At 39.1% G+C, this 27,834-nt stretch overlaps 1 protein-coding gene across 1 annotated transcript; it reads left to right on the plus strand.

Moving 5' to 3' along the window:
- The first annotated feature begins 268 nt into the window (after nucleotides 1-268).
- LOC139729918 (hippocampus abundant transcript 1 protein-like) lies at nucleotides 269-27,834 on the plus strand. Its single transcript, XM_071640835.1, has 11 exons — nucleotides 269-517; nucleotides 6,476-6,565; nucleotides 8,249-8,311; nucleotides 12,138-12,265; nucleotides 13,520-13,634; nucleotides 16,790-17,008; nucleotides 17,456-17,569; nucleotides 18,902-18,973; nucleotides 21,399-21,609; nucleotides 22,650-22,807; nucleotides 27,604-27,834. Exons 1-11 carry the CDS (start codon nucleotides 425-427, stop codon nucleotides 27,832-27,834), a joined length of 1,494 nt encoding a protein of 497 aa, XP_071496936.1. The 5' UTR covers nucleotides 269-424.

Here is a 27,834-nt window from a genome sequence, read left to right on the forward strand (position 1 = left end):
CATTTTATGGGCTACGTTTGTAGCATTTTGATATTTCTCTGTCCTTATGCTAGTTATCATGTTGTCCAAGATGACGTGTGGCTAGCATTTTTGCGCACTGCTCTGGAACCGGAAGTAAGTGCGTATCAAAGGTCAAAGTCTGCAACACGGACCACTCACGGATTGCACTCACAGAACTCTTCTGTGATTGCACTGTGTGTTGTATGTATGGCGTGAGCTACATCCCGAGTGAAAATTACACAGTGCTCAGTCGTACAGTCCGGGATCCCAAGCTGACTCAACGCAACATATCGGATCAAATCAACGTGTGTTAACTATTACATGAGTGACGAAACAGACGACAAGATGACAATGTCGTCCAGATGACGACCGATTATGGCCTGTGCAGTTCCTTTTCAAGAAGTGAAAGAAATATACCGTCTCAATGATAGAAACAAAATCAGCAATGCCGAAGAAACGGAAAAGGCTGACCACCCTTCGGCAGCCGTCAAAGCAGAGAAAGGATGGAGGAAGAACGGTATGTTTCGTGTCGACTGTATTTAAACGTTAACGTTAGACCTCGCACTATTTTACACAGTCAGAGTCTAACTAAAAGTAAAAGACTAAAACAGACGTCGTTAGACTGTACAAATTGTTACGATCGCCCACGATTCACATGAATTTTGATACTAGAACTAGAGTAACGTTAGATAGACTAGCTAGATCTAGTTGTCTGCTGTGTTGTAAATTTACGTAGTCTAAATTTACTGTCCGTTTACATACATTGTACTAGGCACTAAATGCTGTACGCTGTAAATTACTCTGTACTGACTGTAGTAAAATTAGATTAATGACGGAATGTAAATCTACGACAGGATGCCGGTATCGACTAGCTAGGGTCTATATTTAACAGGGTACACTCTGTTACAGGACAGTCATCACTGGTCATCATGTGGACATGGCCTGGAGAACGCATTTTAAAATTATGACATTCTTTCTGAGTGAATGAAATGCTGAATATCCGAATACAAAACTATTGCCCAGTGCCATACATTATGTAGGACGAGTCTACCGTACATTGTCATAGACCTCGTAGACGTTTTTGTCACAACTTGACTGTTGTGTGTTAAACATGAATTGAAAGTTATCAATGACACTGACAGATGGATGCAGCTTAACTAACCAAGACTCCAGTCAAGCTAACGTTACAATGTAGTTTGCTATTACAAAGGACTAACACTAACAGAGCAATATTGCGACTCCCCCTTCCTCCTCGTTTGGACAAATTGGTTTCAGATGAAACATTTGTTTAGGAGGGTTTTTTTTGTTTTTTTTTAAAGAAGAAAAAAAAATCCCAAGGCCAAGCTGTCTGTAGAATTCTGAAACATGAATGAATCTTGCAGTTGCATAGCCCAAGCAGACACTGTGCTTCATTCACATGCCGTCTACTGGTCGGACTCTGAACAGTTTACAGAATCACAAAGATCAATTTGTTTTCGTTCTGTGGAGGCTACATGATCTGGCTTAATGGAATTCCTCTCAGGGGAGAACTGGCATTAAGCAACAAAAAAAAAAAAGATCAAAACTTGGCCTCCGACGAACAGACAGATTTTTGCTGTCTGCATCAGCAGTGGACAACACTCAGTGTAAACACAAGCCGGCCATAATTTGACCACAACGCTGTCCAAATTTTGACCCCCAGCTACATGTAGAAACAGGCTACATTGCTTAAATTGCAGTATGGTCAAACCTTGGCACAGGAGGTAAAATTTTTGTACGGGTGCAGATACATCACAAAATGTCTGTCACACTTTGCAGAGTAAAAAAGACAAATTTTCTTGCGTTGTAGATAAATTCATTATCCTACAATGTTTTTCACTCCTTTCTCACCATCTGTTGTATACTATGAATTTAAAATCAGTAGACTTCTAGCAAAGTTGTAATCGATAGCGGGGCATGCAATTGCTAGGGATCATCGCAATACAATGTACATGTATTGTACATGTAAGTACAACAGAGTTGAGTCTTTACATGGGGAATTTTGTTAGGACTTCGGCTGTCGGTACACATACAACACGTTAAGGCATGAATGTGTATGTGCATACAATACATTCCTGTTAAATTGCGCATACATTGTAGATACAGTGTGGCTGCTGCCGCCGTTGGGGTAGGGGCATCTGCTGCTGCTGAGCCAGCCGGCCAGATGTCGATCACGAAATTTAGAATGGACCAAACCAGGGGTCTGTGGGGAAGAACTTGCAGTAAACAGACAAACGTCTGTGACAAGACCAAAAAAGCAAGGAGATATTAAGGCGATGTTATTTTTATGAAGTAGAATCTATATTAAGAAAACAAAAATTTGTCGAGAATGACAGAAAACTAAGTCGTAACAATGATGTACACAGCCTCATATGTTCATGTGGCTGTATCTCGCCGGCCACAAATCCAAAGGCTATTGATACAGTCCCCGCCCGCCCGCATATGTACAACAGTCACACACTGGTGGCCGTATACTGTAAAAGTGGTTTCTTTCGCGGTGGTTTTATTTTCACACTTTTCGCGCTTTGAGGTTGAACCGCGAATTTAACATCACGCGAAAAATAAATGTTTTGAACTCGTCGCTTGTTACAATGCTACTGTATCATTACCGACCACGAATTTAAACACACGCGAAAAAGTTGGCACCGATGGAAACCGCGAAAGTTTCTGTACGCGAAAGAAACCACTTTTACAGTACACTGCCTTCGCTCTAACATGCTGTGCCACATTCATTTTCTGATGTACATGTAGACTAGACTAGTTGACAGTTTCGTACTCCCTGCATGCACAGGCATACTCCCGAGTCCTGGGATTACGATTTGGGTTGGGGTTAGGATTTGTTGTGCCTTAAAGACTTCATGACTTACAATAAAAATGCTCACAAATGGAGTACTACAGAAGTACAACTGGAGGTAAAGCCGTTTGGAGGTTATCACTGTCCGCTTTCTGTTTTTGAAGAAGTCAGGCTGAGATTTACCTACACGTATATCAAGAAAAATCACTGCAGTATGCTACATACATACATTGTACACAGACCTCCATTAAAAGTGACATAATAGTCAGCAAGACTTCCTTGTAGTTGACTGCAGTCACTTACTACATTTGCCAGGATTCTATGGGAAGAAGAAGGAAAGTCTGGAGAAAATGCCAGACCATATCCTGAATGTAACACATGGGGTCAGTGCAGTTTTGGTTGAAAGGGCACTTCAAAAGAATATCACTGGCATCTGTAAATATTTTTAACAATGTTTATTTGATCGAAATTATTGTTTTTGGGTTTTTTTTAAAACAGAGATACTGTGTAATATATTGTACAATATTGTAAGTCACTAATTTATGTTCACAGGTCTCATCTTTTAAATTAATCAGGACTTTGAAGAGAACTGTTCGTAGACTCTTTACTATTCATTCAGAATTTGGCATAAAACACATATTTTCGCGGCATGAAATTTTTGTAAATTGGAGCCGAAGGCCTTTTTCGCGGCATGAAACGTTCGTGAGTTGCCTCTTAACATTCAATGCATATATATAGTGTTTAAAACAAGAACTTTCATATGCATTTTTACTTTGCGAATCTTGGCTCTCGCGAAATTCGTGAAATTAAAATGCACGCGAACATTCCTGGTTTTACAGTAGTATGTTAATTACAGTATTGTACTGAACTCATACTCTGTACATAATCAATGTCAAGCACAGTTTGGATTTAAACCACAGAACAAGTACAACATACATTGTACATGATGTACAGGATGTACATTGTATGTATCTGGCTCTTTGGATTTTATGAGATGCCTGTATTGTACAGCCCGTAAGTGACCTCAACAATGGACATTATTTCATTAGCGATGATGCCCTGTGTGTTTATTGCATGAATGGAGAGCAGATGGAGAATGCAGTCTATGGAGAATGCATTGTTGGGAGGTTTCCCAGGTCTCAAACTCAGTAGGCTTTGAGAAGCCGACAATCTTTGACTGGATTTTTTTGTAGCAAGAAAGAATGACAAAAAAGAAGAATGTAATCAAGAGAGGAAACAAAAAAAAAAAGAGTTGTGCTGCTGCACTTGCCTCTTACCTACACACATAAAATTGTGTATGTCACAACCTCCTGAGTAATTTTTTCGATCACACAATATACCAAATAATTATTATCTATAGCCACAATGCCCATAAATATTGATTTATTGTGTGAGTGTTCATTTACAGATAAGGCATTTTCAGTGATGTGTTGGGTCCTTTGGGTGCTTGTGTGTGAGCAAATGAGGTATTTTTGTACAAATATAGTCTATCAGTACATTTGTGTATAATATTTGTAGTACAGGTCTAGCCAATAATCACCTTTCTTTGTTTCCCTTTGTTCTCTGTAATCACAATAGCTTCATTGAACGCTACAGTGTATTTCATAGGCAAATGCCATGTTACATTATATTTCTAAGAAGTGCCTTCAAATTCAAGTTTATTATTTTCTTTACAAAAAAAGAAAGCTTACATGTGTACACTTTGACCCTTTTTACTGTAATATCAAAGCTGTGTATCTGTTACACAAGACTTTTGGAGAATGACAGTTTTATCTTGCTTTATAACACTCCATGAAATGCAAAATAATAATGAATGATCATAACTGAATACATACTGGAGATTAAAATCTAAGTCAATAGGAAGACTGACATCTGAGCAATCAAACTTTTGGTACAGAGAATTTATATTACACAGAACACTTATAATATGATGAAGCCTTTCTGATGCCTGCACTATGTAATGTGTTTTAGAAGGTTCTGTGTACTTGTAGATTATTGATGGATGCTACCACTCGATTACCTTGTCAGTCAGCTGCCAGTAAATGTGAACACATGTGTAGAAGAAAATTTAATAATCGCACCCGAAGGATTCAGTCCTCTAGAGGTAGTTTGTGTACATTGTCACTTGCATGATATTTTGTTGAGAGGGCATCATACGGGAATGTTTGTAAGCTTTTACGGAAATCAGTGAAAGTAGAAATGGAATAAAAGTCATTGCCTTTAGCCCTAGACATTGATTAGCTACCAGTAAACAGTATAACAGTGTAAGGAATGTGCCCCGTTTTGTGATTTGTAACCAATGTGCTTGCCCATGGGAATCAGACCATTTTACCATTTATTTTGGTAGATCTCAGGAGAACTATTCTTGTTGAAATGTCTGCTCTTACACTACATGTATGTATCCATCTAGCAGCCATGGCATGGACACGTGATGTGGTGCAGTCTTTAGGCCCGAATTCACAAAGGTGGTACTATTGAAACCATGGTTTAAACCATGGACAAAGACTGTAATTTTTTATGGGGCGCCAAGTGTCGCATGGCCTATTTCCTTACGAAATCAGTCATTTCGTAACGAAATGAACATTTCATTCGACAAAATCGACGAAATGACTGATTTCATAACGAAATAGGCCATGTGACACTTGGCGCCCCATAAAAACTATGGTCTTTGTCCATGGTTTAACCATGGTTTCAATTGTACCACCTTCGTGAATTCAAGCCATAGGGTGTGTTCAAGCGCTCTCCTAAAGCGAACTGTACCTCACTGTACCCGTGCCAGAGGAGTGATCAAACGCTCCTAAAGTGTACCGTAGCGTACTAAACCGAGCCTAAAGTGGACCACTTGATGTGCTCCAAAAGGGTACCAAAAGCATACCAAAAGTTCGCGTGTGAGAATGCGCGTATCATGCATACATTATAATGCAAAGAGTTCATTCTCTTTGTTCAAGACATCTGTAAATGATGTAAGCGCGCCAGGTGAATGACCCTCTTACTACAAATGCGTGACCCCCTCTAAAAATAACTCATGAGGTATGCTTTCTCAACAGAGTGCTCAAACGCTCCAAATCTGCCACAGCATAGTACGGTACGCTCTGGATCAGTTCACTTTGGTTCGCTTTTGATAGAGTACAACGTGCTCAAACGCACCCAAAGAGCCTACTGTGAAAAGACACCATCACCTGAAAAATGTACTAAAGCATAACTGTTTATACATTGTATTCCATGGCCAGAATTCAAAAAGGCACATGTCGTAGCTTTAATCTAGTCCTTGGATTAAGCAAATATTCAGTTACTTTCTACTTACATGTATTTGATATGCCAACAGACATTCAATACTGAATACACAATGACATGCATGTGTGTGCAAGGTGCACCTATTCTGCACTTGTTTTAGTCCTTGGACTCATTTTACACCATTACTTTGATCTACCTTACTGAATTCAGGTCCATATGTTTACAAAATACACAACAAATAGACACAGCTCTTTGATTCTGTGATAATTTTTTCATAATGTTAATTGCATGAAATATAATCACCCTTATTATGTCTCTGTGATGCTCATGAAACTGTTTGCCATCATTCATTTTGCATGTTGTGTCTAGAATATCTTAGAATCATTTAACTCTTTGTTTGTTTGTTTTTTGTTTATTTGTATCTTTCAGGGCATAGGGGAGCCTAGTGTCTACCATGCTCTGGTGGTCATATTCCTGGAGTTCTTCTCTTGGGGTCTCCTTACGAATCCCATGTTATCGGTAAGCAAGACCAGTCAGCTCCAAGAGTTGTGAGAACCATTTATATTGGGAATGGAAGGGCCAATATGATTTTGGGCAATTCACCTAATGACAGTGAACCATTTGCAAGCTTCAAAGTACCTGCTAATAGCACCATTATGTCAAAGTTCACATATGGCGTGATACATGTAACACACATCCATTGCAGTGTACAGGAATCTTTGTTATTAAAGAAGGAAAAAAAAAAGATGATCAATAATGGCTGTGGTTACTCCTCCAAAAGAGTTTGTGCATGTAAACGAAGTCTCATTTAGTCAAGATACAGAAACCAAAACAGTATTTATATTCTTTTGAATGTGTGATCGCATGCCAGCACAGATACAAAAATGACGCGTAGCTCTCGTTAATAGACATTTTCATTGATATGAATCAGGGGATCGCAGTTAGTAGTATGTCTCTTTGATACCACTGTGGGTACTAATTTATTTTGTTGTGACAGATAGCTTCCGGCTCTCAGTCTCCTTTTGATAATATGCAGGGTTCGAAATTGGCGATGGTCCGCTGGCCATTGGCCACCCAAAATCATGTCGGACTAGCTAAAAATCATAAAATTCTGAAGTAACTAGTCCGTCTGGCTAGCCAAAATATTGCTTCAGTGTCAAAATTGATTGTAAGTAGTCCACCTGGCTAGTTAAAAAAAAAGTTAAGTGCGACCCCTGATATGCCCCTTTCTATCAAAAAGTATAAAGAAACTGTATAATAGTCATACTGTGAAAATCATCTAAAGTACCAGAAATATTGATTCATTCGATAAGTATACAGGGAATATTTTCAAACTCAAATTTGATCAACAATTTTAGCAGATGAATGATATTTCAAATGCTATCCTGTACACTTCTATGGAAGAAAACTGCTGCACAAAAGATACATTTTTGTGGAGCGGTGGTACATTGTATAAAGAAGGCATAGCAAATTGCGATGCGATACCAGAAAAAAAAAATTCCCTGAGTATATAAAGTTGAGATGTGTATGTGTGTTTAACCTGTTGAGTATGAGTTCCGAGTATACTCGGGCAAGTGTCTATGGGAAATGCATGTTGTAGCAAAATCAGTCCGTCCTCAATGGGTTAAACAATAAATTAATAAAACATATTCACAGAACTGTCAATGTAGATGTTCTCTCAAATTTTAAAAAAAAAAGCCTCACGTAACCTCAGACGCATTAGCCAATCATAAACAGGGGTTTCCCCAGCACCCTCTCACAGTTCTCAATATTGTCAGAAAGACCTCACCTTGATCCATTTTTGACGTGTGTTGATCTATTCAATTCTAGTTACATTAAACATGTCTACAACTGTACTTCCAGTACGTCAGTGTGATTGTGACACTTTGAATAGACTCTGCTCCCTCTTGCATAAATATGGTATGGCCTATGGGATATGTTGGAAAGTTTCCATCGAACCAAACTGAAAGTTAGCCCCATATATCGTGTGTATACACATGCATAGCGTCACTGTACCTGCTCTGCCTGTATTGTTAGTTTCACTGTGATGATAAGGGACCGGTCATTAACATTTTTTTTTTTTAACTTTGTGTAACATCCTGATATGTAGAACACTCAAGGCATTCTTTTGTTCAGCAACCAACTTCGTTTTTTTCCCCCTTTCTCTTTCTTTCTTCCTTCCTGTGCCTTTCTTCTTGGCAGGTTCTGCGTGAAACGTTCCCAGAACACACATTTTTAATGAATGGACTCGTCCAGGGTGTCAAGGTAATTGATGCACTGCATTTTTGCAGCCTTGAAGTTGAAATTATAAATCCTGTCAACATATTATGCATCAATGTGTTGAGTGAATGTCTATGTTGATGTGTAATGTTCTGTCCATCTCACACATTTGTTGTAGTAAAGCAGTACAAGAGGTTGCTCCTTTTATACATGCATGCATTATGTTCCATTTGAAGGCAGTACAAAACAGATCTCGAAAGGAACGCATACAGTTAAGGTGCCTATAGATGCCAATGCAATAGTTGCCCATGGAAAGTACCGCTACACAAACACTTGCCCACATACATGTAAATCTATGCCTGGGAGCAAAGTTAAGATTGTTGTATTTATGGAGATGTTCAGACATTCCTGGCACTTTGATCCTCTACATTACCCATCTTGAATGAGTGGCAGTGCTCATCTTTTCATGTCTGACGTGAACCAAGTGCAATCATTTCTTGTTCATTTCTCAATTCCTGCACAATCACACAGACATTACTCTGGTGTGAAGGTAACACTGATACTAGGGATCAATGATTAGGCCAAGTAAAACAAATAGTTTTAGTTTCTCGTCCTAACTTTTTGAAAAAAAGGAGGATGTGGGCACTTTTTTTTCTGTTTAATGGCAGATCCACTGCACAACACTGTTCAGGTAGTCTAATTTCCAATCATTACAGTACTGTTCAGGTAGTCTAATTTCCAATCATTACAAGTACAGTACGATATGTAGGCTGTACTCGTTCGAGGTTCAACAGCTGGAAGCAGCGAAAATCATTTGAAATTTTTTTTTCTTTCATAGTTAAAAAAAATAAATAAAACTTCTCTGATGCTGCGACAAAAAGAAATGATAATAATTATGCGGGCGGGGAACAAGAAACTAAAGATTTTTTATTTATTTATTTATTTTTTTTACTTGGCCTTTTGATTGATATCACTTGTGTTGATCTGCCCATTGGTGTTTGAGCTTGGAGTTTTGAAGTTGAGAGGGGATTATCATGTGTTATAGCTTTGTTGTACTGTTGTAGTTCTGTTTCAGTTATTTTTTTTTTTAATCTGCTACTGGTATTTGCATGCTGGAGAGGTATATGCTTTTGTGGGATTAGATACCTGCTTCTGCTTGGGTAGAACTCTGAATTACATGGCCTGTCCATCCCATTAAAGAGAGTGTGATATTGTAATTCACATAGAATAGTCATTAACATTTTTTTTTTTTTCATTGCACAGTGTGCATGATTTTTGTATGATAGAAGTATCTGAAGGAATTTAAAGTGTTACTGTAATTCATCGCTATACTGACCAAAAATTTTACTGTACTTATCCAGGATGTGGAGGAAATTAAGCCCAAGGTAATAGGCAAAAGGAAGAGCATCATATGTGTGGTGATAGAATGATAAGATAGATAATTTGCAGGAAGTAACCCTAGCACATTAAACAAGAAGTTAAATAAGACATTTTTTTTTTGGGGGGGGGGGTGGTTCATCATAGATATATATTGCCAAAGTTTTATGGGAAGATTGTGGTATTATGTGGTAAATTACTACTTTCATACTCAATGTGGTGAATGCGTAGTATGATGTATGTCAGTAGCTATGTATGCAAAACAGACTTGGCCTCTTATCTAATCATTTACTCTCTGGCTAGTGATACAACTGATTTCCATTGTATTGCAAGGACGGGCATGCATGTATGTTTATTACTGTGAATACTGTGCTCAAGGTGACGCAGTTGAGGCCTCTTGAAGAGTAATGTGTAATAGCATCACAAATACTGCCTGGTTAATGCCATAATTAATTCATAGAGGTGAGGCAGTTATACAGGTATTCATTAGATACTCTTGCCATGCACTTTAAAGGGCAACTTGTGACATTACTGACAATGATTTTTTAATCCAAATTGGGGAATTATTATGACTAGCTGAAACAGGCAATACATTGTATGCAAATTACTTTTTTCTTCTTTTTAAATCTGTTCGTTATTTTTCCCAATCTAGGCTTGAAGTGAACCCAGGCAGTATACATTATAAATTATGTATGAAACTCAAGTTGTAAGTAATGTAGAGGCTGGCAATGTGCATTGTTCCTGTAAAGCACTTATAATTTCCTCACATTTTATTGTATGCCATGTTTATAGATAATCGACCTTAAACACTTTACCAATATTGTGATAGTCATCAATCATTATGTTTAAAATGAAACCTTTACTACGGTATGTTTTTAGCAATGTAGATGCCAGCAGCCATTGAATGCCTTGCTATAAATGCTGTGATAGTGTGTTGTATGAAATGCCATAAACACATTACGACATACTAGATGTTTCTGTGGAGATACAACTGGAAATATTTTCGCGCATGAAGAGGTCTCAGACATTTTCGTGACATGTTGTTTTCGCGAATTGACACCAATGCTATGGTAAATACACTATTCCCATAGCACATGATGACATTTTCATGTGTTGTTAAACTCTCGATCCAACTGTGATTTGCAAAATTCACAAAAATTAAACCCTCGCAAAAATAACCGCATACATGTACTGTATATATGCAATATACTGCAGACCTCCTAACCATCCTCAATTTGGAGGAAAGATTCTGAATGCTGACCATTCCCAGCTCTTGTTTCAATAGGAATTTCCTTTTTTTTTTTCTTGATAATTTTACTACTCACTCCTATTGGAACTGCTCTGTCTCACACTGTACCTACTTTGAGCCAAATCATCCACATTTTGCAGTCAGAAAGGTTGGGAAGTCTGTATACTGTATACCCTGTACATGGTATACATATTATTGTAGGTCACATTCCTGTTAACAGGCAATGTGCTTCCCCATCTTTTGTACTGTATTGAAAAACACCCTCATATGCAGGTGTATGCATTGTGAAGCCAACACCATATCAGCACTGCATGAATAAGCAGTTGTACTCTGTGTCATATGCCTGAGAGGACATTGGACATGTCCAAGGCAAAGTGCAAAAGTTTGTACCATAAAAGTTTGTAGTTTCAGTGATCAGGTACACCCATAGTCATTCATTTATCTGTTTCATAAATGGCTTTGTTCAGACCTTATGATCAAAGGTCTTTTGGTGATCCATACAATTAACCAGTCGGGTTAATAAGAGTTTGAGTTTGTGTGTTAACATTCTAACCCAGCAATTCTTTCCATGCATTCCTCTTGCCAGTACTGGTGCTTTATAAATGTATTATGATATTCACCTTTGCCCCAGATCACCTTAGTTCTCTATCTGTATGATCTGTTTGAATTGGTCGTGTGGCAACGTGCCGTAATTGCAAATCTGGTGATAACATCAGTAAGGTCATGAAGGGGACTGATTCCAAGAAATTACTGTTTTACCATCGTTTCTGTGACATACATTGTATGACACTGGCATTGTACGTGCTGTTCTGTGTGCATGGTATACCCATGCTCGTTCGTATTGACCCCATGTGTGTGTATTTTAATAAGCAAACATACTTAAAACTTATCAGGAAAGGGCTGAGCACCTTACATTTGTTTGTGTCAGCTAAACTTTAGAATGGGTGATCCTCTATCTTGAAAAAGTATGGTGATACATATTGTAATAGTCTACTGGTAATCCTCAAGGCAAACTTGAAAGATCAGAACCAATCCTAAGAAACAAAGAAAAGAGTTGCAAATATCATGTTTTTCTTAGAATGGGCTGTATCAGATGCAGTAGTGTTTACATGAAGCACTTGATTCTCCATTCCCAAACAGGGAATGAAACTACAATGTATTTAGTATCATTCATGACAGTATGTGTGGTACAGTGTACTCCTGTTCATGTGTGTTTGCAATGTCTTATTTCTCCAATGTGAACAGGGCTTTCTGGCCTTTCTTAGTGCACCCATGCTGGGAGCGTTGTCAGATGTTTGGGGTAGAAAATCCTTCCTACTGCTCACCGTGTTCTTCACGTGTATGCCCATTCCACTCATGAAAATAAGCGCCTGGTAAGTACACACTTATATATCAATATGATGGACATCAGAAACAAAATGTGCACAACTTACGTGACATCTGTTATGCATTGCTGTGGGCACTCCCTATGTTCACTAAACATACACTCATCAGGAAATGTCTAGATATACTGTATGTTTAAAGCCATAATTTCTGTTTGCAGATGAAGCAAAAACCCAGCATTAGTGCTTTAAAATTGTTCTAAAATGTGAGTTAGGGATAGAAACAACCACTGTAAAATTTTGAATCTGTAATATCGATGTTAAGTATTGTTTAATACACAAAATGTGAACAATAGTTATAATGAAAATGTTTCCAGACTAAACCGTCTACAGTTATGGTTTATTGAGAAAAATACTGATATCTTCTCATATTATAGGCTCTATTGCGAAAATTTTATATGGTAGGTTGTTTTGTGATACAACAGACCTACACATAAACTATTTTTTACATCACTACTCCCAAAGGTAAACTGGACCTTTAAAATGTCAACAAATTATTGCATCACCAGGAGTTTGTTCAAACTGAATATATTGTTAATTTTACAATGTGAAATGGTGACATGACATACAAGTCAAGACGTGCATAAGCATGTTGAAGTGTCAAAGATTGAAGAAATGAGCCAAATTTTGTCCTGAATACCAGTATATATGTGTTCAGCAAATTTCCATGGATAAAAGACAATATGACTTTGCAAAAGTTAAACCCATTGAGGACGAGCTGATTTTGCTATAACACGCATTTCCCATAGACATCTGCCCAAATATACTTGGGACTAGTCTTCAACAGGTTCAAGTAAAATTACACTAATGAAAAATGAAGATATTGAAAACAATACTCTTGTAAAGATCAAAATATGTCATGGGAAAATATTATTGGTTTATGGGTTTATAAGTGAAGCTGTTAGAATTGTGGCACTGCAACTACTGCTTTATTTGTTTATGTGAAAAATAAACTGTGGGAATTCATTCACTAAAATTGTCTGTAAGTGCTTTTCTCTTGGTATTTGCTGTATTAATGCGTGCTTCCCTGCAGCTGTTAGCAGGGCTTTAGTCTATTTACAACATATACACTGTAAAGATGAATTTGCATCATTGTCTTAGTAGCAATTTCCGAAAACTGCACTCCAGTCTCATGATTGATATGGTGTCATGCAGGTCAGATTAACGGGATGAAATTAAATTCAGTTGAGTCTGTGATATAAACACTTTGTTTTGTTTTCCATTCCATTGTGTTGCACATCGTAGGTGGTTCTTTGCCATGCTCTCGGTATCGGGTGTCTTCTCGGTAACGTTCTCGCTAATATTCGCGTATGTGGCCGACATCACGCAAGAATCTGAGCGCAGTTCAGCCTATGGCCTGGTGAGTAGATTTGAGAGACCTCAACAAATGAAACGAATTGGATCTGACACCATGATATTGCTGCAATTGCATGTATGTTTTAATTACCTCCGCCAAGGGAGGAGGTTATGTTTTCGTTACCGTTGGCTTGTGTGTTTGTTTGTCCTTGTGCAAAATAACTCAAAAAGTAGTTAACGGATTTGGATGAAACTTGCAGGAAAGGTTTAGAATGATACAAGTAACAGATGATTAAATTTTGGTAGTGACCCAAGAATTTTCAGGGAATTTATAAGGGATTTTTTATATTTTGGCAGTTGGGTCAATGAACTTGGGAGTTCAGGCTGCGCGTATTTGAGGTTTGCATGCGCGCACTAAAGTGGGTGCTCTAGTTTCTACTAGGGCGAGGCGCGCCGTGCAGCTGAGGGTCTATGACATAACAAAGGCTTCTATATTGGGAAATCGGGCGACTTTCCGCACGCAATGCTATAAGTACGTATGGGTAGAAATCACTGACATCTCTATGGAAGAACAAGATCAGTGATGGAAATGAGCTGCATGCTTGGCGGAGTTCTGTGCTCTCAGAGTGCTTCTCTAAAGTTGAACTAAGCACCACCCTCCTCCCCATCCCCCATGAAAAATAAACATATAAATAGATAAATATCTGAAAATATTTTGAAACACACACACAATTGAACAAGGGAGGGGTTAACAGTCTAATGAAAGCAGAAGCAAAATACAAGTATGTGCCCTTAGATTAGTTGCTCAGAATGGCTATGAATTTACAGTTACATTTTGTAGCAGTTTACAGTTGTATTTAAGAAAGTTTTCCCTTTGTATGCCATGATGTATCCTGGGAGATTGACTTGCCTTTTTGAGTGGCAACAGTTTCCTATAATTTTGTAGTGAATATTGTCAAACACCACATACTGATTTTTAGTAAATTTATAAAGTTTGCATGTACACATGGATAATCTTCGTATCATGTCTTTCATAGTTAGACGCTCAAGGAACCACCCTTGTGAACATGGGAAACTTCTTTTTTGCTTGCCTGAAAGATATCTGGAGGACTACACAAAGGGGGAAAAATGTGATAAAAGTGCTTCTGCTTCCTTTGTCTTAATCCCACTCCATGAACTTGATCTGACCTGCTGACATTTTAGTAGAACCACAGTAGAGACAGACTCATGTTTCTGGCTTCAACCCTCCACCCCTTTCTTCTTAACCCTGTCCCATTGAGAAGCTCTTAATTACTTCAATGGGATTTTTTTCTTTTCTCAATGGCTGACTTCTTTTGGCAAGGGCAAACAGTGTTGAGTGCCACAGCAGGTGCAGAGCAGTGCACAGAGATTTGGCTCTGACTAATGCAGATTAGATGAATATAACACTGTTTACAGAGAAATCCCCCAGTATATCTGAGGGTGTCTCGGGCTCAGCGAGCATTGTGTGGTAGATCCATTGCCTTCATTGATATTTAGTGCATGTAGAGTGATGATATTGTGTGCCATCTCTGGAATATATAAATCCTATTTAATGCTGGTCTCACAAGTATGGATCAACTGTAAAAATTGCAGAAAAGTGTACAAAAAGAGATATACACATCGGTAGAAAGGATATATCAAAAAAGAATTTGTTAACTTTGCCAGAAAATCATTCTGCAATACATCTCCATAGCATCTAGGATATATCTTAATAAACAGTTTGAAAGTAAAAGCATAAAAGTGAAATACAAGGGGGGGAGGGGAAGGGTACCAGTGACGTGTAAAGTAACAGGTCATTGAACTGTTCGCAGTGATTACTCAGAGTACATATAGTGTAGTTCTGTGATTGATAGGTGATTGATAGATGAACCGTTTGTAAATTAACGATATCCATACAGACAGCAGCAGCCACCCACGCAAAAGTCTGACTGATACAGGAACTGTTTAATCTTTTTCTGGTACAGTGTAGTAGCTTCATATTATGTATTTCATGCAAAATTATCTAAACTGTGATTCCAGCATAAAGATGTAAAGTGTTAGATGATAGATGTGAATGGTGTGATTGATCAGACATAGAGTCTTCCATTCAGAACTGCAATATAAGTTCATATCATATTGGATGGCTATGAATGGGATACCAGGGATCATCATCCACATAGGCCAGTTTGGTGGCGCATTAATATGCGTATTTTTGTCCGCTCAATTTTTACCGTTCAATATGAGAGCATATTGAACGAAACGCATAGGCCAACGTATTAATTCCCCGTAGACTACCATTGTTACTGGCCGTTCAAGAATACACAGTATTCTGTCTCATCTGTTGCGCGAGCGCTTGCTGAGTGTGCAAAAACTTGCTACTACTACCCTAACTCGTGCAATATTCCCTGGTATCCCATACATAGCCATCAAATATAATATAAATATTGCACGAATTGAAGATGAGTGCAATATTGGTCATAACAAGTGCAATATTCCCTGGTATTCCATGAATTAAAGCCATCCATTCTAATCAAAATTAGCCATAATCATTATCGGGAGAAGGCATGTAAGAAGGTACTGTACTTCTACTAGACTTTGCTATTAAAATCGACTCTTCACTGCGTAAGGAGTGACTCGCACTTGTGTATGTAGCTAGATATTTGAGACTGCCTACGGTGTATTATTGCACAGCCACTAACAATGGCAGCCTTTGGGGAATTAGTACATCGGCCTGTGTGTTTCTGTTCAATACACTCTTGTATTGCATAGTGAAATCAAGCAGACAAGAATATGTGACTTTAATGCGCCCCTTAAACGTCCTATACAAATAATAATAGTGTACAATACAGAAAGATCAAAACCATCCATTTATCTAGTACATGTACCATAGGCTGTATGAACAGAGTTTCCTACAAATGGCATTTGATTTCAAACTTCCGTAAAGCACCCCTCGCCATGGAAAAACAGCAATCAAATTACTTAACATCAAATTAAATTATGACATGTCTATTTCCTGAAGTGATGGATCCATTTCAAATGCCAGGAAAGTCTGTATATGTGCAGATTGGTACTTTGTAATAAAAGGAAAAAAAATGAAATGTTTTGTTTTTCAATGATTGTAGTACATTTGTATGGTGTCTTATTCTTGACAACTGTTGTGCATGTAGACATGAAGAATGCTATCTCCATTTCTTTGATTTGTCTGTTTCGCTTGAACAGGTGTCAGCCACCTTTGCAGCTAGTCTCATCACCAGCCCCGCCCTGGGCACCTACCTGGGGCAGATATATGGGGATAGTTTTGTAGTGTTTCTTGCCACGGCGATCGCCCTGTGTGACGTCCTATTTATCCTGGTGGCAGTACCGGAGTCGCTGCCAGAGAAAGTGCGCAGGGCGTCATGGGGCGCCTCGATATCATGGGAGCAGGCAGATCCCTTTGCAGTAAGTGCTAGCAAGATCAATTTTCAGAGTTTTTTTGTCATTGTCTTTCTTGTGGAACTTATCTCAAAATAGGCTGGAAAAGATAATATAGAATATTAGAACTGAATTATTATCATTTTTTATTTTTTTATGAGCGAGAGAGCTATTTATGAACCAGTTTTGTTTTCCCTGATAATGACTTTAAAAGGCAAAGAGAGGTATGAAGAAATGCTAAGATCTTATGAAAGTGTTTTTTTTTTTTCTTGTTTTATTAATTCCAAACAGCTGAACTTGGTCATGCTAGATTTAGCCATTTCTATGCATTATTAGGCTACAACTACATCTTAACACTGATCTTCTGCATGGAAAGTAATGATGCAGTTAGATATTACATGTCAGAGATCCCCTTTCGTTTTTTTCCCCCACCTTCACACGTAACTTGTCTTTTCATTGTTACCCACCATGCAGTCTCTTCGTAAAGTCGGCAAAGACTACACAGTATTAATGCTGTGTATAGCTGTGTTCTTGTCGTACCTGCCTGAGGCCGGTCAATATTCATGCATGTTCCTGTATCTTAGAATGGTGAGTATTATGTGTATTGACTGCAGAGTACTGTAAAACATGATATATTCGCGGCATGAGACTTTTGCGAATTGCCACTGGCATTCAATGCTTATAGTGTAGACGAGAACTTTCGTGTGCATTTTAATCGTGCGAATCTTGGCTCTCACGAATTTCGTGAAATTAAAATGCATGCGAACATTCCTCGTTTTACAGTAGTCATCAGTCCGTATCTCATTCATCTCTTCAATGCTTGTATATATTTGACTATCAAGCACAGATTCATGCCGCAAGGGCCTATATTCTGAGAGTGGGAAAGACATTGTCTGTAAATCATTGTACAGTGCACTCCCGTTATAACGAACACGGTTATAATGAAATTTCGGTTACAATGAAATAAGAATTCACCCTGTAACATTATCCTCTCTATGTTTTTTTATTATTTATTCGGTTATAACGAAATTTTGCTATAGCAAAAGAAAACTGCCGGTCCCAAGGACTTCATTATAATGGGAGTCCACTGTATTGAGTAGTAAATTAACAATGCTTTACATAATATCCTCAACGCAACTTGCTTGAAAACGCTGTGCTGGAACATATCTCACTTAATGTCTGGCCATATCACATACCCCGGTCCCGACATGGCAGGATAACTGAGGTTGGACTGAATGTTGAAACAGTATCATACCAGATGTGTGCTTCAGTGCAATATCATTTCTTTGTTTTCATTTTCCATGAGACATTATGGTTGGATAGTCCATATTCAGCTACTCTAGCTGGTCTTACATGGAGTTAGTGGAGACCACTTCACCAGGTTATGCACCCTACTCATTGTGATGAATAAATGAAGCGGGATCTTTTACCTGCGGTGGTTGTGACTCTTTCACACGCGGGACCTCCATTTTATGTCCTATTCGAGGACTGAGTGTTTTGCCTCTACTACTAGTAGATGGAACAGCATGATAACACACAACATTGCTCAGTAAGTCTCATTTGAATTCTAACCTAAGCCCAAATCCAAGCCAGTCGACTGAAAGGCAGATATGCTACCGACTTAGCTACCTCGCCACTCTTAATCCATTGAGGACGAATCCCAAGTATACTCAGGCAAGCGTCTATGGGAAATGGGTGTTGTAGCAAAATCAGCCCATCCTCAACGGGTTAAATACTCGAACAGTGTAAATGTAGCTTTGTAAAGCTGTAGCCATCTGGGATCTGTCTTTTCTAAATTTGGTCTTGACAATGTATGTTATGTAACAAAATCAGAGGTCTTGAAATTATGTAAGCTACATGATAAAATTCCATTCATCTTTTATCTTTCTCTCTCTTTCTCTTCCCTGATGCTTTGTGCAGGTTGGTAAATTCTCCCCTGCGGAGGTGCCAGCATATATAGCTTTAGTTGGAGTATTATCTGTATTTGCTCAAGTGAGTATGATGGTATCTCATTTTCTGTTTGCCTGTCAATTTGCATCTATCTGTCGCTAACAGTTGTACTAAGGTGTGAAATGACCAGATGTTCATTATCAGTTTAGCAGTATACATATACAAATGTAGGTCGAAGAACAGGCAGACACACTTACCACATTGGAAACATTAAAAAAAGGCCATTTAGTTTAAGGTATCTGATCGCCCTAGTGAATTTCACATCATGAATTAAAGCTATAGATAAGGCAGCAAGTTTCTCAGTTTTGACATTCATATATATGGCAGATGATTATTCACCCTAGGAACTTTGCTGAGTAGAAATTTTCCCCCTAACCTAAAGATAAATGGTATTGGTAAATGGTATTACTTGTCCATAGATCTCTTATATATCTTACAAAATATAGACCAATTAAGTGTAAAGGTAAAAGTGTATCAGATCTCCCGCGTGAATTTCATGTCATGAATTAAAGTTATAGATAAGGCAGCTGGTTTCTAAGTTTTGACATTCATGTATATGGGAGATGATTATTCACCCTATGCTGAGTAAAAATTTGCCCCCCCCCCCACCCCCGAGATCTCGGTCATTGGTGGTGTGATCGCGATGAAATTTTGCATGCGTGAGACCTGCGTCATAATCTACAAGATTGCGTCATAAGATTTTTTGAAACAATCAATTTCTAGTTTTAATTAATTAATTATGCAAATTAAGCTCAAGATCATATTTTAGCCTAATTAAAAGCATTGAGAGTCTAATTTTTGATCTGTAAATCTGTTTGAGCATATTCAACAATTCTACATCACAAAAACTTCCAAAATTCATTTCAATTCTTATGTATTTTATTGTTTTCCGAATTTCTTGTGTATTTCCTTGTTTTTCATGTTTGGTTTTTTTTCTTTGTTTTTTTCACTGGAAATTGTCACTGCCCACTTTTCTACCATAATTAGCACAAAACTAATCAATGAAAGTGATTAATTGTAAAAATAATCAGGTTTTTATGACTTTCATGACAGAGCACTGTTTTCCATAGGAAATGTACACAAAATCACAAAATTGTGCCCGTTTTGGGGCGACATTCCGTTTAAAAAATGGGTGTGGCTTCGCAAAAGTATGCGCGGACGTCGCAAATTTGGTCTCAAAAGTTGCGCGAGACTTGAACAAACAAAGTCAAGAAGCCTCGCGATGAGGCCTTCTCGCTTTACAGAATTATAGCGCGAAACGTCGAGGGGGGGATCCCCCCCCCCCCCCGGCCCTTTTAGGGTTAAAGGAACTGTACAGTACTGGTTGAGGTGAGGATTCAGCTTGTAACATTTTGCAAGATATTTAGAAACCACTCTACAAAATGTTAAAGAGCATACAATTCTAAGGGGAATCAAAATTGTATTTGATGAAAGTCGGTTTTGAAATGACTGAGAGATTCTAAAAACAAGGTAAAACAAAGAGATCCTAATAAAAGTCGTGGCCTGTCAATGTTATTAGGATCACTTTGTTGGATATCTCAGCCATTTCAAGACCAATTTTCATCAAATAAACGTTGAATCCTTCTTGAAATTACATGCTCTTTCATATTTCATAAGAGGTTTCTCATTATCTTACCAAAAAACGCTATAAACCTGAATCCTCATCTCAACCAGTACTGTACAGTCCCTTTAAGATTAACGGTTGTATTGATGATCACATTTGTATTGGTAAATTGTGATATTTGTCCATAGATCTCTTGTATACTAAGTATCTCTAATAGTGGCAGTATAAGACCCCGTTTACGGTGCGAGGCGAGGCCGCGGCCGAGCCCGCCTTCATTTCAGCGTAAACGGGCAAAAAGCCAAATGTGGGGCCAAAATTGGCCGCGCATTTGGCCACGCTCTGGAGGTGGTCTCGCCGAGCCGCGGCTGAGCCCGGCCTTTTCTCAGTGTGAAGGCAAACTGGGCAAAATGCGCGGCCAATTTTAGTCTGGCTTCCAAACCCTCTGCCCGCACTATTTCGTTATTCAGGATATTAACCCCCTCAACGTCGAAAACTAGTATAGTTTAAGATGGTTTTGTCCTGCAATGGATTTTTCCTTCAGCAAAGGCCTTTGCCCGAACGTCGACAATGGAATCCAGTTGGCAAAGGGTCTAAAAACCAGACTATACCAAATCGCGTTTGTTTACAAGCAGAGCGCCACTACAACAAAATATTGAAAGGTTTGAATTAAAAGCACGGCCGAGCCCAGCAGTGTAAATGGACAAAATTGCGGGGCTCTGACCCGCAATTGAGGCTGGGCTCGGCCGCGGCTTGGCCCAGTCCCGCACTGTAAACGGGGTCTTATTCTCATAATTTTTGCATGCTGGAGTGTTCCATCTGCAGAGTGTGACAATGTATGAAATGAGGCCGCCACAATGTCAAAGACAGTGTCCTCAACCCATTTGCTTGTTGCATGTCCCCCAGACGTTACTATTAGGCTTCTTAATACGCAACCTGGGTCACAAGCACACCATCATGGTGGGGCTAACGTGTGAGATGCTGGAGTTGATGTGGTACGGCTTCGCCTCTCAGCAGTGGATGATGTGGGCGGCGGGGGTCATCGCCAGCGTCTGCAGCATCAACTTCCCCGCCATCAGCGCCATGGTGTCGCACAGTGCCGACCCCGACAAGCAAGGTGAGGTCCCACAGAGATACCAACTGTAACTTTTTTTTCCAGTATTTCGACGGCCTCATGCCAAAAGGGCACTGATAGTGTACAAAGTCTATGGTGTTAAGGCCCTTTTGGCATAAGGCCGACGATTTTGTTTTCCCCCACCCCCCCCCCCCTCCCAAAAAGAAAAAAAAAAGAAAAAGAAAGGATGCTGCAGGTTTCATGGAAAATACTATACAAGTGGAAATTTTGGTGTGAGTAATTTTTCTTGCTTCGCAGGATAAGGTGAATTTTGCATGTTTTTAATTCCACGGAATCAGAATATGAATTAGTAATGTACATGTATTACCTACATAGGAAGCAAACGTTATTGCATGCTTCAGTGTTTTGTGTCAGTTGCACTTTGCGCGAAATACATGAAATTTTCTACACAACCATGAAAATGTCAACTTTGGCAGTACTGTTTTTCTCACATTGTAATACTACATATGTCTATTTCAGGAGAGCTAAGAGTACTGTTCCCCCACCCCCCCCCCCCCATAAGAAAGATATATACTTTTTCAGCCCTGAGAATACTGCAATGCTGTCTACAACTTGGCATTCCTGGCCCCAGTTTGGCCTGTCTTGCTGTTTTGTGATTGATGCTTTTTGCAGCTCCTCAGACAAACGGATGACACACCATTTCACTCTGTTCTGGGGGGTATTTCATGAAGCATTTTGTCCGACAAAGTTGTCCGACAAATTCGCTCGTAGCCAATCAGGTGCAAGGATTTCAGTAGCCTATAACAGTTCATCGGAAAAATATCCGACCAAAGTGCTTCATGAAATGCCCCTCTGAAGTAGCTCTTTCTTACATGCATGCACACTACTGCTCACTGATGTTGTGCAATTGCGCCCCAAAAGAGGGGAAAGAGAACTTACTGATATTAATGGAACATTAGTAAAATAAAAGAAGAGAGGAAAACAGAAAAGAGTTGAATCCAATCTTTATTCCTGTATTTCCCCATCCCCCTCCCCTCCCCCTCCCCCCCCCCCCCAAAAAAAAAATTATGTTCTCCACGCAGGCGTTGTGCAGGGAATGGTAACGGGTATACGCAGCTTGTGTACGGGACTCGGTCCGGCCCTGTATGGTGTCATCTTCTACTTCTTTGACGTGGACCTGGACAGTGCCAATTTGGAGGAGAAACCAGAAAAGGATGTGATGGAGAATCCAATGGCAGAGGTAAGATACAGCAGAGACTGTGTGATCTATACCTTTAATTGCTGTTGCTTAAAGAGGAAATCCAGTCCAAATATAAGTTTGTGTGATAAGAAAGAGTAGAATTCTACGAGTTCAGTGTTAAAAATTTGACTGAAATCAGATGAAAAATAAGGAAGTTATGAAATTTTGAAGTTTTGATAATTTCTGCAAAAAGTTCTTGTACAGTGGGTATGAATATGCAAATGAGTGAGCTTGCCATGTCATACCCTCACAATTTTGCATTGATCGTGTTAAAAAAAAAAAAAAAATGACGAAAATTCAATGTTTCTGTCATTGAAGTCTGAAACATGACGTTATACCTGATTGAATAACTTTAGAATAGTGATCAGTTAGATACTGTATATGAGGATTTGAGCCTCGGGCATAATTGCGTTTGAATGAAAAACAAGAAATTTCTAAATTTTATGTACAAACTATATGGTAAGTTGTGAGGGAATGACATTCTCACTTTGCTATTTGCATATTCATATTGACTGTTCAGAACTGTTTCCTCCCAAAACAGCGAAACTTCAAAATATCATAGCTTCCTCCTTTTGTATCAGACTAACTTATATCTGGACTGGATTTCCCCTTTAAAGGAATGGTACCGTTTCGGTTGAGATGGGGCTTTAGGTTTTCAATGTTTTTTGATGATGATTTTTTTTTTTTTTAAGATAATGAGAAACCTCTTATGAAATCTGAAAAAGCATATAATTCTGAGAGGAGTTCAAAGTTTATTTGATGAAAATTGGTTATGAAAGGGCTGAGATATCCAAAACAAAGTAATCCTAATTAAAGATGGGACCCACCTTTTATTAGGATCGCTTTGTTACCCACGCCGATGTAATCGGCAGGGGGTTATGTAAAGGGTTCCGTATGTTTGTTTGTTTGTTTGTTTGTTTGTTTGTTTGTTTGTTTTTTTTGTTTGTTTGTTTGTTTGTTTGTTTGTGTACAAGATAACAAGAGAACGGGTAAACGGATTTGCACGAAATGTTCAGGGAATGTTTGGATAATGACAGGAAAGAATCGATTAGATTTTGGTGATAATCGGTTGACCCTTGCAAATTCTGTGTGACCTTGAAGTTTTGACCCCATGGTATAATGACCACTCCAAACATTTTCCGTTTCTTTGCGATTTTCCGCTACCATACAAATATGGCGCGCCATTTGATCAATAATGCCGATTAACTGTTCATCGCCGAAAAACACTGTTTATCGGCGATAAACACTGAAAAAACACTGTTTATCGGCGATAAACAGTGTTTATCGAACGAAAAACACTGTTTATCAACAGAGAAAAACTATGTTTATCGACCAAGTGATAAAGTGTTTATCGACGAAAAACTATGTTTATCGATCGACCGATAAACAGAGTTTTTTTTGTGATAAACACTGTTTATCGACCGCCGATAAACGGTGTTTATCGAGAAAAAATCTGTTTATCAGTTGATAAAGGTGTGATAAACAGAGCTTCATCTTGATAAACAGAGTTTATCGCTCGATAAACAGAGTTTATCGCTCGATAAACAGAGTTTATCGCTCGATAAACAGTGTTTATTGCCGATAAACAGTGTTGTTGGTCGATCGGCGCGCCATATACAAAAGCGTATCTCCCAAACGATCCGACTTCGCTGCATGCAACTCTGTTCGTAAGACGATCCAACTTCGCTGCTCAACACCATTCGTAAGAATTTCGAAATTTACGTTTATTTGAGGAACTATGTCCTTCTTGATTTATGAAAGTTCGGGGTTCGCTCTCCGAAGTCTCAAACTGTCCCGTATTTGGTGATTTTTCAAATTAACATTGATTCTTTTTTTGTTTGTTTGTTGGAGGAGCATTCCTCAATCATGAAATAATTTTGCTCGGTCCCAGTCACACTGCACGATATGCGCACTCATTGTCAATGCGTGTTCAAGGCCGGTGAAAATGCATCGCGCTCTACCCTGTTGGCGCAAAATTGCATCGCGGACGTTGCGGCGCTCGTTGGTGACCGAATACTGGAGCAGTAGATATTTGCATTCAACCCTTGCATTGAATAATTGCCGTAGGGGGGTAATTGCCCAGGGGGTACGTAAATTTTGTTTTTCTTTTTCGCTTTTGTGGATGCCATCAAAGATCGTACACTCATACGACGTTTGATACCATCACACTCTCGGCTTGCTATATAACCCGCAAGAAAACGGCGTATTTCTCGATTTTTAGCGTTATTTCAGCGACCCGTAGACCCTAACATGTTACTCTTAAAACGCGCGCTTGGAAAAGTTCCGATTCTGCACTTTTGACAGTGGAATTTGGGGTTTTCGATGGATTTTCGGAATAGACTAAAGGACTTTCGTGTTGTGAATGAGTGTTCTAGTATGTGAAATGATGTGATTTGCGTGTGATGTGACTTTAGAACAAAAGATCGTACACTAAAAGTGTACGATCTTTGGTAGAACTCACAGGCTGGTGATAAGTCACGCAGGGCTGCCCAGTGCAGTGGCTAGTTTGTTTGTTTGTTTGTTTGTTTGTTTGTTTGTTTGTTTGTGTACAAGATAACAAGAGAACGGGTAAACGGATTTGGACGAAATGTTATGGGGATGTTTGGATAATGGCAGGAAAGAATCGATTAGATTTTGGTGATGATCGGTTGACCCTTGCAAATTCTGTGTGACCTAGAAGTTTTGACCCCATGGTATAGTGACCATTCCGAAAATTTCCCGTTTCTCACTTTGCGATTTTCCGCTACCATACGAAAACATAAACTCCCCAACGATCCGACTTCGCTGCTCAAATGTTCGTAAGAATTCCGAAATTTACGTTTAGGCCTATTTGAGGGACTATGTCCTTCTAGATTTATGAAAGTTCGTTCTCCGTCATCACAAACTGGCCCGTATTTTGATGATTTTTCAAATTAACATTGATTGTTTTTTTCGTTGGAGGAGCATTTTGCTCGGTCGCAGTCACACTGCACGATATGCGTGCTCAATGTCAATGCGTGTGCAAGGCCGCTGAAAATGCATCGCGCTCTACACTGTTGGTGCAAAATTGCACCGGGGACGTTGCGGCGCTCGTTGGTGGCCGAATACTGGTGCAGTAGACATTTGCATTCAACCCTTGCATTGAATAATTCCCGTAGACACTAATCATAGGGGTAATTGCCTAGGGGGTACGTAAATTTTGTTTTTCTTTTGCGCTTTTGTGGATACCATCAAAGATCGTACACTCATACGACCTTTGATATCATCACACTCTCGGCTTGCTATAATCAAAATATCCCGCAAGAAAACGGCGTATTTCTCGATTTTTAGCGCTTTTTCCGCGACCCGTCGCGTAGACAATACTCTTAAAACTGGACTTAATTCGCGCGCGCTTGGAAAAGTTCCGATTCTGCACTTTTGACGGTGGAATTTGGGATTTTCGATGGATTTTTGGAGGAGACTTAAGGACTTTCCTGTACGTGAATGAGTGTTAATACCGTATGTGTAATGATGTGATTTGCGTGTGATGTGACTGTAGAACCAAAGATCGTACACTTCAGTGTACGATCTTTGGTAGAACTCACTGGCTGGTGATAAAGCACACTGGCAATTAAGTGGCCGAATTCTGGTAGATGACCGAATGCACATTATGTTTACCCCGACTTTGTACTTGTACTTAGGCGTGGGTCTGCCGCCTTTGACGGCCCCTCTCTAGTTTTACTTTGCTTTTGGATATCTCAGCCATTTCAAAACTATTTTTCATCAAATGATTTTTTTAAATTCCTCTTAGAATAATATGCTCTTTAAGATTCCATAAGGTGGTTTCTAAAAGTATCTTGCATAAAGTTAAAAGCTGAATCCTCACCTCACCCAATACCATACTATCCCTTTAAAGACCAAGTAGGGTGGCCTGATTGAATAGCTCTTCATTTGCTGCCCACCGGGGTACATTTGAAAACCAAGACTGTCGCCATCAACAAATAAATATGAGCATCGAAGTGTAAGCTCATTGGTAACATTCAACTTCAGTTGAGACTCTTTTGCCGTGTGTGTACTTAGGTGGAGATCAGTGACAATGCTACACACAATTCGCTATAGAGACTCTCAAATGGAAATATATGAATCTGGTCAGCCTTCCCCCTGCAGGAATCCCATGCTGCCGGATTTTTAGATTTTGTGTGTGCCATGTTTAATGCCCAACTCAGTCAACAGCTTGCCAACTTCATTTCACACTTTACTGAAAAGTGCGCACACACACACACAAAAAAAACAACAACAACAACAACAAACAAAGCAAGCTCACACTATGTAAGCATTTATGTACCTGTATGCATTCACTAAAGACAATTTTGTGCATCACACTTGATACCAAATTTTGTTTTGATAAACAGGAACTGATATGCACAGATGTGAATATCAGCATCTGGTTGTCATCCTGTTAGTCATACCAGCAAGAATGTTTGTGAATGACAATCATGAGAACATAACTTCTGCATGTTTTAATTTGTTTGTTTGTTTGTTTGTTTGTTTGTTTGTTTGTTTGTTTGTTTGTTTGTTTGTTTGTTTGTTTGTTTTAGTGGTCTAAGTTTCAAGTGATATTGGAAATGATGACTGATGTCTTGTTTTTCTCTTTTGTTAAGGAATTTGTGTCTTGTTTTGATTCTTTGAATATTTGTCTTTTGCTAGATAGTTGCATAGTTATTTGTGTTTGATTGTGATATGTGTTTGTTTGTTTTTTTTATACTCATATTGCACAATGCATTCTCCAACTTGATATATATTCATGATACATGTATTGTGTATTTTCACTATCTCAGAGCATTATGCCTGGTCCGCCCTTCGTGTTCGGCTCGTTCCTCGTCATCATCTCGCTCCTCGTCGCCTACTTCCTGCCAAACATCCAGGAGCACGCCACGGCCCTGCCTCAGTCCCCCTCGGTCCAGCTCGTCAACCTCCAGTTGCCCAGCGACGACCTCTCCGTCCCGCTCCTGGAGGACGAGGACAGCATCGGCATCGAGCCGTCGAAAGTGGACCCGGCCAACCCCTGA

Source organism: Diadema antillarum, unplaced genomic scaffold (genome assembly GCF_040938485.1).
Source record: "Diadema antillarum isolate AM-2024a unplaced genomic scaffold, OU_Dant_1.0 seq00000269_RagTag, whole genome shotgun sequence".
In the NCBI taxonomy this organism is placed as follows: domain Eukaryota; kingdom Metazoa; phylum Echinodermata; class Echinoidea; order Diadematoida; family Diadematidae; genus Diadema; species Diadema antillarum.

What these genes read in the sequence shown, in the direction of transcription:
- LOC139729918 (XM_071640835.1), top strand. Translation starts at nt 425, where the DNA reads ATGATAGAAACAAAATCAGCAATGCCGAAGAAACGGAAAAGGCTGACC. An exon ending in TTACGAATCCCATGTTATCG is followed by an intron (nt 6,566 to 8,248) that starts GTAAGCAAGACC and finishes TCTTCTTGGCAG; the next exon opens with GTTCTGCGTGAAACGTTCCC. An exon ending in TGTTCCTGTATCTTAGAATG is followed by an intron (nt 17,570 to 18,901) that starts GTGAGTATTATG and finishes TGCTTTGTGCAG; the next exon opens with GTTGGTAAATTCTCCCCTGC.